At 35.9% G+C, this 13,646-nt stretch overlaps 1 protein-coding gene and 1 pseudogene across 1 annotated transcript; both read right to left on the bottom strand.

The window, feature by feature from the left end:
- Positions 1–1,711, bottom strand: LOC126695821 (uncharacterized; annotated as a pseudogene).
- A 551-nt stretch (positions 1,712–2,262) lies between these two features.
- Positions 2,263–3,699, bottom strand: LOC126695820 (uncharacterized mitochondrial protein AtMg00810-like). The gene is made up of 2 exons (XM_050392628.1): positions 3,359–3,699; positions 2,263–3,196 (listed from the first exon to the last, which is right to left on the bottom strand). The coding sequence occupies exons 1-2, from the start codon at positions 3,697–3,699 to the stop codon at positions 2,263–2,265; spliced, it is 1,275 nt and encodes a 424-aa protein (XP_050248585.1).
- Between the last annotated feature and the right edge of the window lie 9,947 nt (positions 3,700–13,646).

Here is a 13,646-nt window from a genome sequence, read left to right as displayed (position 1 = left end):
CAGTTACATCTACCAGATTTTTCTCTGTTTCACCCATTGAACCTTCACTCTGGATGTCCTTTGCCTCTGGATTCATCAGCGAGCCGTTTTTAGGAGCTCCATCATCTGCTGTTGAGTGTGACATTTTTTGAGATAAAGAGACTGGCAAAGGCTTATCATCAATAACCAGTCTTTTCTCACTCAAATTTCCCAGGAGTTTAGTTTCCTTGACAGTGTCCACTTTAAAACGTTCTACAGAAAAACTAGGTGGAAAGAAGACATTGTAATTTTCCATATTTCCAAAATAAACTCGGGGAATTCTTCTTGAATCTCTAGGCCGGGTAACAAAATTCTTAATTGCATCTTTTGGAGCAGACATTGATTACTTCTACCACTCAAAGTATCCCATGGTAACATCTGCCTCAAAAAGGCGTGGTGGTATGTACAATTTTGCATCTCCAATTGACCCATTGTAATGGCTCCAAGCAATTCCCGGGCTCATATTGTATCGAGCAACATGACCCGGAAGATCTTGATCAATTCCAAATTGCAATGCAACTCGGTGTGGGAGGTACTATTGAATGCAGTGTAGTCCAGGAAGCTCACAGACTCTTAAGCATCGAGCAAACGACTCTAACTCTTTGTCCAAAGCAGCATCAACTGACACCCACTGTTCTTTTTCTCCATAGAACTTAGGAAACAACCAATTATGATTCACTGCTATAGCATAAGGGCGCCACTGAAAACTATTTCCTGCAGAGTCTATAGCCAACCTCACATTCTCAATACTCACTTTTTTCAGTTTGGACCAGCGGGCAAGCCTTGGCTCACATTGTGTGATGGATATGGGACTTGGCCGTAGTGCTGGGAATCTCTCCCAAGCCCAAAGCTGGACAAATTGAAAAGGTGCAGAAAGATTAACCTCTTCAACATCCAATTTTGTTGAGGCAACTAATTTCTCTTTCAGCAAACCCAAATTTGTATAAATACTGGAAAGGACTGCTGGAGCAAGCGCAATTCGAGTTCCTCTAGCCAAGAGTATTGCATTTGGAAAATTTTGCTTTCCAATGCGACACAGAGGCATAGGGAAGACAAACCTAGACAACCAATATGAAAGGAATGCCTCACGCTCAACTTTACTCCCACTCCCCATAATATGTTCCAACCAGGCATGCTGACCGGGGTTGAAGCAACTGTACGAAACTGTTTTGTGTGCTTCAAGCAAGATTTCATAGATTTCTTCCATCTCTTTGGTAAGAAGAGGGCTTAAAACAGAGTCAGCCAAAACAGAGTAGCCCCCTAAAGCCATCATATCTTCCAAAGTCACAGTGGCTTCTCCCCAAGCGAAGATGAATGTGTTGGTCTTAGGACACCATTTTTCAGCAAGACCAAGAACCAAATCTTGGTGTTTAGAGATAAAATATTTGGAGCCCATTATTGCTTCATATATTCCAGCTTCCTTTCAAATGGATTGGTACTTAGAATGCAAGCTTGCAACCCACATTTTCCACTTCTCATTTGTACGATGCCAACCTTTGAAATGAAGCTTAAGAGGCAAATTTTCAATGTCAGAAATGGAAGGTTCAGCAGAGTGAAAAGGTGAAGGAAGTTCATCAATGGAAGACACAGAGGGTTTAAGAAAATGGGCTGTTCTCAGAGTTGGGTTGCCACCAGTTGGTGACACCATGAGCTCCTCTCTCTCCTCAAAGATGGCATCTATTGGTTCAACCATTCTTGGGGTATCAAGGTTTTTCACAAAGGACGAAATTCAAGATAACATATTCTATATATCGCTTAAAAACCAGACCCATGTTTGGTTCTTAGGAAAATAACAGAAAGGAAAGGGCTTTATTACCACTTTGATGATCAAGAACTTTGAGGGATTCTTACGGAAGATGATGGATGGCTACCCTAAAGAAGAAATTGAGTAATTGTATTATTCAAAGGGCCTCCTCACTATTCAATTAGAGAAGTTATACATATGTATTTATATACAAATGTTGAGTGTTTGTACAGAGAATAATTCAAAGTGTATAATTATGAGTGGAGTGATTTTCTCTTGGAGCCAAATCATTTGCTGATCTTCAGTAACGGTAAGAGAGCCAAATATGGTGTTGATTGAGTAATGACAGAGGATTTTGTGTGATTTGTCTAGGAATGAATGGTTTCCAAATTTGTTGCTCTGTTATTCTTTCCTTTTGTGTACTGCTGACTTTCTTCTTCTTTACTCCCCCTCAAGTTGAGGAGTGAAGGAGACAGAACTCCCAACTTGGACCGAAGAGTTTAAAACTGGTCACGAGGAAGTGGCTTTGTAAACACATCAGCAAGCTGATGAGAAGTACGAACAAACTTAGTGATGAGATCTCCTTGAGCAACTTTCTCACAAACAAAGTGATAATCAATTTCTATATGCTTACTACGTGCATGAAAAACCGGATTAATTGACATGTATAAGGCACTGATGTTGTCACAAAAAAGAGTAGCAGCAGTAGGTAAAGGGATGCCAAGATCTCGTAGTATAAAGGAGATCCAAGTGACTTCGGCAGTGGCAACAGCCATAGCTCGATATTCAGCTTCTGCACTTGAGCGAGACACTGTGGGTTGTTTCTTAGCAACCCAAGAAATTAAGTTGGAGCCCAAGAAAACACCATAACTAGTCATAGAGTGACAAGTAAGAGGACAACCAGCCCAATCAAGATCTGAAAATGCATAAAGATCAAGTGTGTTGTCATGTAGGAGATGAAGTCCAAATTTGAAAGTGCCACGAACATAGCGCAAGATACATTTGACAAGTTGCATATGTCCAACTGTAGGGGCATGCATGTGTTGGCAAACGCTATTAACAGTGTAAGAGAGATCAGGTCGTGTTATGGTGAGGTATTGTAAGGCCCCTACTATGCTGCGATAGAGAGATGGATTTGGGAAAGCATCAGAGAGGTAGTCAAGGGTAGATTTCAACGCCATAGGTGTGGAGATGGCATTGCAGTCGGACATGTGAGCACGTTGGAGAAGATCTTGAGCATATTTTCCTTGAGACAGGAACATACCAGTAGGAGTAGGAATAACTTCAATACCAAGAAAATAATGCAAAGGTCCAAGGTCTTTCATGGCGAACTCAGTACTGAGTTGACGAACAAAGGATTCAAGGAAGTGCTCATTACTGCCAGTGAGAATAATATCATCAACATATAGGAGTAGAACAATAGTACCATGTGGACTATGTAAAATAAACAAGGATAGATCATAAGTGCTTGAAAGGAAACCAAAGTGAATGAGATAAGTACTAAATCGATCAAACCAAGCTCTTGGGGCTTGCTTTAGGCCATAGAGTGCGCGAGACAATTTGCAAACAAACTTGGGATGGTGCTAATCTTGAAACCTAGGTGGTTGTTCCATAAAGACAGGCTCTTTGAGATAACCATGAAGAAATGCATTTTTAACATCAAGTTGTTTAATTTTCCATCTATGAGTGAGAGCAATAGTAAGAATAATTCGAATGGTCTGAGGCTTTACCACTGGACTAAAGGTCTCATCATAATCCACATCTTCAAGTTGATTGAAGCCTTTCGCAACCAATCGTGCTTTCAAGCGTTCAAGGCTCCCATCTGCTTTTAATTTAGTCCGATAGACCCATTTTGAACCAATAACATTCATAGACGGATGATGTGGAACAAGGGTCCAAGTGTGATTATCATGGAGAGCTTGAAGTTCCTCTTTCATAACAGCAACCTAATCAGGGTGCCTAAGGGCAGATTTCAAAGAACGAGGTTCAGTGGGAATAGAAGGAGGAGTATTATAATGCAGAAAACCAGCCTTAGTTTTTCCACGAGTTTTCATTGGATGGGAGTTGAGGGAGAGATGGCAGCCTGGATCCAAAAGGCTAGAAGTGGTGGAGGAGGGACACCCATTCTTCAACTTTACACATCGGCGCATAGATGAAGAACTCACATCCAAACCAATAGAATTAGATTGGACTGATGGAGATAGGCTTGGCGGATTTGGCTCAAGAACATGTGCTTCCGTTGAAGATTCTTCTACTAAAGGCCTAGGTTCACTTGAGTTGGCATTGGTAGAAGTGTTCACTTGAGCAAGTGGCATCTCTAAAGTGGAAGATGGAAGAATAGAGCAAGGGAAGATTGAACTTGTTGTGATGGGTAGAGATGAGGTAGATTCTGCATAATGATTAGGGGTAGACCACTCAATAAAGGTAGTCATGGAAAGATCTTGCTCTCCCTGAAAATTAGCAACACTAGAAGGTGGCTTATGGCAATAACAAGTTTTCTCCTATGGATAATGGTTTTCATTAAAAACATGCCGAGATATGTATACACGTCCAGTAGGAGGGTAAAGGCAGCAATAGCCTTTATGAAATTGACTATAGTCAATGAACACACATGGTAGAGACTTAGGAGAAAGCTTGTTATTGCCATAAGCTCGAAGGTAGGGAAAGCACTGGCACCCAAATGTTCGTAGAGAGGAGTAATTAGGATCCTTTCCATGGAGCAATTTAAAAGGTGTTTCCATATTTAACAATGGTGTAGGGTGGCGATTTATCAGAAATACTGCAGTATAAAATGCATCAATCCACAGGTTCTTTGGCACTTTACTATGGAACAATAAAGTGAGTCCCCATTCAACTATATGGCGATGTTTTCTTTCAACTGTTCCATTTTGTTCTGGAGTTTGAGGACAAGATATTTGTTGAACTATGCCATGATCAGATAAGAAATTCAAAAACTCAGTTTTGCCAAACTCACCACCTCCATCACTTTGAAAGATTTTTATTTTGTGATTGTGTTGTAATTCCACCATATTCTTGAATTTTTTAAAGCATGCAAAGAAGTCTGACTTGTATTTTAAAGGAAACATCCATGTATAACGAGTGCAATCATCAACAAAGGAGGCATAATAGCGAAAATTTTAGACAGAATTAATCGGGGCAAGTCCCCATAAATCACAATGTATTTTATGGAGTGGAAAATCACTTCTGGTATTCTCATTAATAAAAGGAAGCTTACAGCTTTTACCCATTTGACAACTTGTGCAAATAGGATTTCCTTTATTGTAACCATCAACAGAGATAAAATTCCTTCGACTAAGAAATGAAAGAACCTTTTGTTGGGGGTGACCTAGCCGTTGGTGCCATACTTCATCAGAGGCTGTCCTTTGCCTTGTAGAGAACAGGGCATATGTGTTTCCTCCAATAATGTAGAGTCCACCTTCCCTACGACCGCTGGCCAATGTCTTCCATGTTTTCTTGTCCTTAACCACAAAACCTTTAGATGAGAAAAGTATTAAACATGACAAATCATCTGCTAACTTTCCAATAGAGAGTAAGTTCTTTGTAATATTTGGCACCAACAAGACATTTTTAAGTCTCCACTGTCCATATGGAGTAAAAATAGATGTGTCCCCTATATGAGTGATCTTAAGAGTTTTTCCATCACCAATAACAATTTTATCAGGGCCATGAAAATGTTTGAGTGAGTGGAGTTTACCTGCATCATTAGTCATATGAGAGGTGGCACCTGAGTCAGGAATCCATTCAGGATCGTTGGGATCTGATATAGAGAGTGCAGCTAAGGCTTGTGGTATCTCTTCATCTTGATAGGCATGATTGTATCGATTTCTACAATTGAAAGCCTTATGTCTAGGCTTGTTACAGATTTGACAAATGATGGAGGATTGTTGGTGTTGGCTATGTTGATTCATAGATTGTGATGGTCGTTGTGATTGACTAGAGGATCTACTTGTAGTGCCTCCAAAGTTGGAATGTGAGCCACGATTGTGTTGTGATGGAGTAAATCCTCGCCCTCTTGAACTAAAATGATTGCCTCCACGGTGCCCTTGATTGTGATTATGTGAATTTCCTCTGCCTCTATTTTGGCGTTGAGAGAAGAAAACTTGATTTTCATTCAAGCTACTGTCTTGATGTCTGCATTCATAGATGGATAAAGAAGTAACAAATTTGTCAAAAGAGAGGAGGGGTGATCTTACTTGCATTGCAGTGACAAAGTTGTCATATTTGTTGCTAAGACCATTGAGAGCCCAATAAACCTTATCATCATCATCCACAGGGTTGTGTATTGCTGCTAGTTCATCATAAATTACCTTCAACTCATGAAGGTATTTATCTAGCGATTGATGATTCTCTCTGCGAATTTCTTGAAGTCTCCGTGTAAGGTCGCGTGACCTTTCCTTGGAAGAGTTAGCGAACCGATCTTCAAGACACTTCCACACCTCTTGTGCGGTGGTCAAGCCAACAGTATGGCTTCGAACTTCTTAAGTCAGAGTTGCTGTGATAAAGCTTTTTATGAGTTGGTCATCTTTCTTCCATACGGCATATTGTGGGTTTGGCTCTTCTTTCCCATTTGAGGAGATTAGCAATGCCTTAGGTTGGTTTGGGTTTTCCACAATGTGGTCCACCATTTGAATGCTCTCAATTAATGGTAGCAGTTGGTCTCTCCACATGACAAAATTTTTTGTAGATAATTTTTCCCCAACCATTGTAGCAATCTGTGCAATGGTGGTGATATTGAGAGAGGATGATGATGTAGACAAAGCCATAAGTAAGATAAAGAAAAAAGAAGAAGATAGAAGATTTTACACTACCACAACAAACGTGGTTAGCTCTGATACCATAAAGAAGAAATTGAGTAATTGTATTATTCAAAGGGCCTCCTCACGATTCAATTAGAGAAGTTATACATATGTATTTATATACAAATGTTGAGTGTTTGTACAGAGAATAATTCAAAGTGTATAATTATGAGTGGAGTGATTTTCTATTGGAGCCAAATCATTTGCTGATCTTCAGTAACGGTAAGAGAGCCAAATATGGTGTTGATTGAGTAATGACAGAGGATTTTGTGTGATTTGTCTAGGAATGAATGGTTTCCAAATTTGTTGCTCTATTATTCTTTCCTTTTGTGTACTGCTGACTTTCTTCTTCTTTATACCCGACACCAGCTTATACTATCATCTTTCTAGACTCTTCAATCCTTATCCTCTGCTTGGTTCCTAAGAAAATAAATAAAGGACAATCCTTTCAATCTCCTTCCTGGAAAATGAGAGAAAGGAAAGAGCTTTACCTTCATTAATGAAGAACAAAAACTTTTATGAGGGATTCTATGGAAGGTAAAAGCTGGTGTGTGCTACTTCACGGTTCATATACGAGTTTCTTTTCTCATAAAAGTGTCTTCTCTGTTTGGTTCCCAGGAAAGAAAGAACAAAAGTAAGGGAAAATCCTTAAACCTTCGTAGGGTTTTTCAATGTTTTCGGTATATAGCATCATGCTATAGCATGAACATGAACATGGCATGGTCGGTCAGATGGGAAATGGCACTGCAAAATATGTTTTTCTGTAGTGCAATCGTATATGCAAAGGAATGAAGATTACAAAGAATAATGTCACGGAGAGAATAATTTTTACCATGTGTTTTATAATAATTAGGGGCTATTTGATAGTGTATTTTAAATAACAGTTTTCAGTATTTAAACAATATTACACGTATTTTTATACATTTTTTTACTCACACGAATTTTCAAAAAATACAAACAACATTACTAAAACAACATTATCAAACGGGTCCTTAATTTAATCGGTTTTTATTTTTATTTTTATTTTTATTGTTTTTGGAAAATCGGTTCTTTTTTTATCATCTACTATTCACAACTTTGCAAGTTGTTGAATATTTTGTGAAAAGTGTTGTCACTCTAAAATTGTTACTTTCTTGTTACGAAATAAAAGGGTTTGTTTAGTTGCTCTGAATTTTATGTTTTTTTTTTTTTTTTTTTAGAATGGAATTTTTTGTATTCTTATACAAAGTAGTAAGTTATTATTGATTGTGGGTAAAAATGTAATTTCAATTGTAAGTTCAAATTAGAACTAATAAAAACTTACCTCCTATAATTTATTATGAAAATGTTATGAACGTAACACTTATTTATACAAAATGATCATCCTCTATGTTAAAAGATTGTGGATCCCAAAATGTTCAAACTCACCATAGGCCCATCAGCCCCTAACCCATGTACATGTATAGCAAATAATACAAATCCTACCCATAGTCATAGTGCAAGCTACATTAATTTAGATTAATATCTCTAACACTATGAAATTCCAGACCACAAGAAAATGAAAAAGAAAAAAAAATAGATCACAGTTTTTTTTTTTTTTTTTGGTTGGAAATCAGGGCATATGATAAAAGGAAAAGGATGCTTAAGGCCACACAAAACAATTGTAGTACACCAGGCAAGTTCAAAGTAACAAAATGATGAGGAGAATTAAAGGTACCAAAAGAAACAAGTTCATTTTTGCCTTTTCGAGTGAAACAAACGGGCTTCTTTAAACAGTGTCAACTGTCAAATGTTTAAAATTGTCAAGTTCATTTTTGTTATGTTATTGTATTTGTATCTTTAGCTGTCAAGTGTTTGCACACGTTTGCTGTACTACTAGTTTTGGTGAATAAAATTGTCATTCATCAAATTAAAAGGAAAAATTAAAAATTTTGAATTGTTATGTTAGTGTATCTTTAGTTGTCAAGTGTTTGCACACGTTTGTTGTACACTTGTACTACTAGATTTTTTGAATAAAAATGTCATTCATTGAATTAAAAATTAAAAATTAAAAATTAAAAATTCTTCACCAATCTATTTACCTTATGGTTTATACTTCACTCTTTTCAGGTGATGGTCATTGGGCTTGTCCTTTTTTGCTTGCAAGGGTTTAAGAGACACTCTACCGTGGAGAACGAATAAGGATGCTCCTCATTTTTAATTGATATAGTATTGAAATTTAAAATAAAATACACTAATTTTACATTTAAAATTTGGAATACTTTATGATGCCATAAATTTAATTATATCATTGCAAGGTGAAAAAACACTCAACTTTCTTTGAAAAATGAATAAAGTACTTAGAGGAATGAGTTAATTTATTGCAAATTTGCCGGCTTCCCCATTATCTCAAGTGATTAGGCCTCATTAGGTCAAGACACCAATTAATTTTTGGTGAAAGTAGGAATCAAATCTCAGATTTTCTTATTTGAGCACAAAATTCTTTACCAATCAAACCCTGGACCGTGGTTTTGTGTTAATATTTCATGCACCGTGAGATAGTAAAAGAATTAGAAACCTTTCTACTTATGGACCGTAAAGTGGAGTAATAGTAGCTAATGAGCTGGGCTGGGCCCTTGCCTCCAATTCTATTTTCAAAAGTTGGTCCAGTATAGGCACATTGTTCAGGCTTGGGCTGAAACTAGTGAATGTTGATTCATGGTACTAGCTAAGTACAAGTAACAAACCCAATCTAGCCTAGCGTTGGAGACTTTGGTATTGTTTCCTTGTCACGTTTATAGCTCATGTTTCGTTTTTGTGCTGCCTCACGGGTCACGATTATAGTCTTGGTGATTGACAGTTGACAATTTTGGAGAGCAGTCACATGCAAATGACAAATTTTTATCCAAATAACTTAATCTATATGCATGCTGGGTTGTTCAAACTAGTTTGTACTGTGATTTTGTTCTCCAACAATTGACAAATTTTAATTTATAAACAAAAAATTAACAAAATAAAAACCAATGGTGTTTTGTGTCTTTTGCCTTTGTTGGTAGATAAATGCATCCTAATGTATTAAAAAACATAATTTTGTATATTTGTTTTCGTTAATAGTTTGTTAATACTATATGGATACTTATTTGAATTTATTTTATTTTATTTTATATTTCGGTCTTCCTAACTTGAAATCTTGGGTTTGTCAAGAATAATGGAAAAAAAAATTAGAGAGTACTCTTCAAACCAAGGGAGAGGACCCTCCATCTCTTATGAGAGCCTAGCAAAAGCATGGGCTATCCTGAAAACCTAACGAAACATTAACAGAAACTTTCCTACAACACATCATGAGTATGCTCATTTTCTAAAGCAATAGTTTGAGCTCAATACTACCAAATTCACCAGCATTCATCCTCTCACATTTTGATGACTTGGATTAGGTCAAGACTATGTTGAAGCTAAGGGGACTATATTCAGTTGTTGTCGTTTCAAAATTTCCATGAACTTCAATGTGTAATTGAGGCTTGATATAGAACATTTCAAGTAGTTGCATCCTAATCCTTTTGTAACTAATTAGTTAGATGATTGTTTAAGCATTAACTAATAGAATTTAGACACTTTTAATCGTCTGGAAGACTGCCAATGCCAAACAACTAGTATAAGTACCACATTGTAGTTACTTTGTGATCAATTTTTTAATACATCTACACAGATTAGCCTACTGCTATTTTCAAGAAATGGATTTTTTTTAAGAATGTTTTGTCACTCCTTTTTTCTTATTCTAAGCAACTCTCATTTCCCTTAATCGATTCTAAGCCTAAACAGCAGCCCCTTAACATCCTTACATTAAGGCCTATTGTGCTAGAATGAAGTTATTAATTGTTTTTTTTTATTCTTTTTTGAAAAGCTAAGAATTTTTGGCCCAAACAAGAAAAACTAAACCCAGAGGCCATTTCAAACCATTGATAAACTTGTTTTTCTCAGAGGAAAGAGTTGCTACCACATGTGCTCGCACTTTATTTGAAATCCATGACACAGCTACTGTTTTAGACCCTGTGAATTCCACCATGTTCCAAAAAGTTGCAATCAGATTGCTATGTCTCTAGTAAATTATGCTTGTAACTCAAACATTTCTGAGACTTGGTTGGATAGTTCTCCATCATGGACCCATTGTATATCCTTTGATTTTCTTTAATTGAAATATCTGCGGCTTTACATATTTAAAAAAAAAAAAAGAAAAAAAAACCAGAACAGAAAAACAAAAGCAAAACAGCAAGAACCAAAAGAAGGGAAAGAGGAGAACCCAACTCTGAAGGGGTCCTGGTGCTCATTCCTAATAATTTTTAACAAAATAAGGAGGGCCATATTCAAAATCAAAAGAGTAAATCAGGAAATTTACAAGAGACCAACGAGTTAGGGAATGTGCATAGACAAGTATTGATTTTGATGCCAAACTTATGGTTACTTTTGCTATTGTTTAAGTTCTTTATTTGGGGGAAACAACACTCATAGCATGTTCTCAGACAATCTCAAAAGTACGCTAGGCATGCACTGTAATCTTTCTTGATTCCTAAGTAAATGTTAAAATCCAAAGATGTAGAGCCTCTCAGACTCAAATAAGCATATATCCAATCTTTATTTAAGAATATTTAGTGGTAAGCACCTCCAAACCAATTTTAATGAAAGGAAACAATTAGAATATATTCAAATTAATAAAACAATATGGACCTCTTGTTTTTGCTTATGATCAAAGTGATAGTTAAACCTTTTATAATAATAATAAAAAGGTGTTAGTTAAACCTTCCTTAAAAAAATAGTGATAGTTAAACCCAGAAAGATCCAATTAGTCAAGGAGAAGACTCCAATTAGTCAAGGAGAAGACTCTAAAAAAAAAAATAAAGTAGTCATAGAGAAACCATGTTCTCCACTACTAGAGTCAAATATATAAATCTTGATGGTTAAATTTAAGTCATAATGTTGAATAGTAGGTTTTTGTCACTATCTAATAAATAAAATCTTTCCTGTCAAATAGGTAAGAGCCTGTTGAATCCCATGTATATGCATCCAACCACTCTATAACATGGAACCACCTAACACCATCTCCTTTGATCACCCAAGGACTTCAAATTTTTTATTTTTTGGGGGTTGTATAATTTTTTAATTAATCCTTCGTTTAAAAATAATATTGAAACTTGAAAACTTTACACTTGGCTTAGGAAAGTTCACATGATTACATTAGAAAACCCAAAATTAAGGACAAAGAATAAAGTATGCTTAGGTGGTAGGGGCCAATTATTGTCACACTTGCGGCCATAACATGTTATCCCATCTGCGTCAATGGCAATCCATGTACACTTGGCATATGCTGGTTCCACCACCAGTTGTTTGCTAATTATACTCTCACTATTCTATCTTCTAATTAATCATTCAAAGTGGTGACTAACTGAGACTGCATCTTGCATTGCTGTATTTCAATGTCCATGCGTCATCCTAAATTTTTATTTTTGGGTCTAAGTTGGACAAGCAAGGTTTTCTCTAAATTAGTTTGAAAAGAAACTCTTCAAATTTCTCTTATATTTATTTTTATTAGATGTGAATTTTGAAAATCTAATCGTTAGATTGCATGTTTTTTATGTTCTTAATATGTATGTTAAATTTCGTTCAAATCGGATGTTATTTACTATTCAATCAAAAAATCTTATTTTTCATATTTAATATTAGACAACAAAATTTTAAAATTTAAACATTTCATTGATGACATAGCTATTAATTTTTAATTAATGTAAGTTTGCAATTTGAGTCTTAAGCCCAAAAGATAAAAGGATCTAGGCCTAAAGAGCCCAATACAATAAATTTGTAGAGAGTAAGTTGAAAAACTAGTTTCTGACGAGTTGGGTAACAATTATAGGGGATTCAAATGACAATAAAGTAAAAATAAACTGATTTTATCTAAAGAAAATCCTCCTCGGCACAATCCGAAGAGATCAGTTCTTGTATATATTTCTTGAGATTGGTTACAAGTATAGTACTTGTTATTATATTATTTTTCTCTTAATTCTCTGATCCCCTTTCATCTAGGTCTTCTTTCTATTTTATACTCTTTTCTTTCTTTCATCTCCACCCTCCTTGTGTACATTAGATTGCTAATTTTGATCCTTATCCCATCAGCACCTTCCTAAAATCTTTGGAAGTAGTTGTAAGGCTGAAAAATACTATTCAGATATCACTTCCTCATTAATGCGGTCAGAGAGTTAGTTACAGAGCATTCAATGCGGTGATAACAACATTCTCTTAGATATTTCACAGCTCCCATTTGTCTTGTACATTCATAATGCATATCCTTATCAATAAAATTTCCTAGAATGTTACTTTGCATGACAAAACACACCTTCTGATCTTTGCTTCGTTTAGTCGAGGAGATACTCCTCCTTGACTTACCTTCCCCAGCCTTCTCATTCGTAACTTGCTCGTGGAGTTTTGAGTCTTACATCTTCATTACTGTTTATCTGTCCTCAGACCACTAAGCGTTCTCAAACAAGGCCCAAGGCCCAACATATATTCTTGGGCTCCTTATCCCTACATTTAATAATCTTGAAATTTTGCAAAAATAGAGGATATAATAAGAGTTTGCAATTGGCTATCCAACGGTTAAATCTTCAAAATTCACATCCAATAAAAAATTATAGATGGAGTTTGAAATGTTTTTCTCATATATGACAATAAAAGTGTGATTAAAAATCTTTTCACATGTGGATTCCAATTAACTCATTTGACAGTCTCTGAAGTTGAATAAAAGATCTGGATAATGATAAAAAAAAAAAAAAAAAAAAAAATTACCATAAGGAGCGGACACATAAGTTGAAACTATCTTAAAAAAAAAAAAAAAAACTTTATATCTTAATCTGATGCTTGTCATTGTTTACATTCGGCACATGGATCCAGAGATCATGTTATTCAGATCTTCCTCGGCCAATCTATGAGAGCTTTGTAGTTTATACGGATTCTTTAGGAAAATATTAAAGTTTTTACTTCTTATCAATCTTATTTTTAAAAAGTTTACCGATGGAAGTGATGTGATTGGTACTGTATCAAGAATATGGTAAGCGAAATTTTGA

Source organism: Quercus robur, chromosome 8 (genome assembly GCF_932294415.1).
Source record: "Quercus robur chromosome 8, dhQueRobu3.1, whole genome shotgun sequence".
Lineage (NCBI taxonomy): Eukaryota > Viridiplantae > Streptophyta > Magnoliopsida > Fagales > Fagaceae > Quercus > Quercus robur.
Note: the sequence above shows the minus strand (reverse complement) of the source record. Positions and strands in the feature narration are given on the sequence as shown.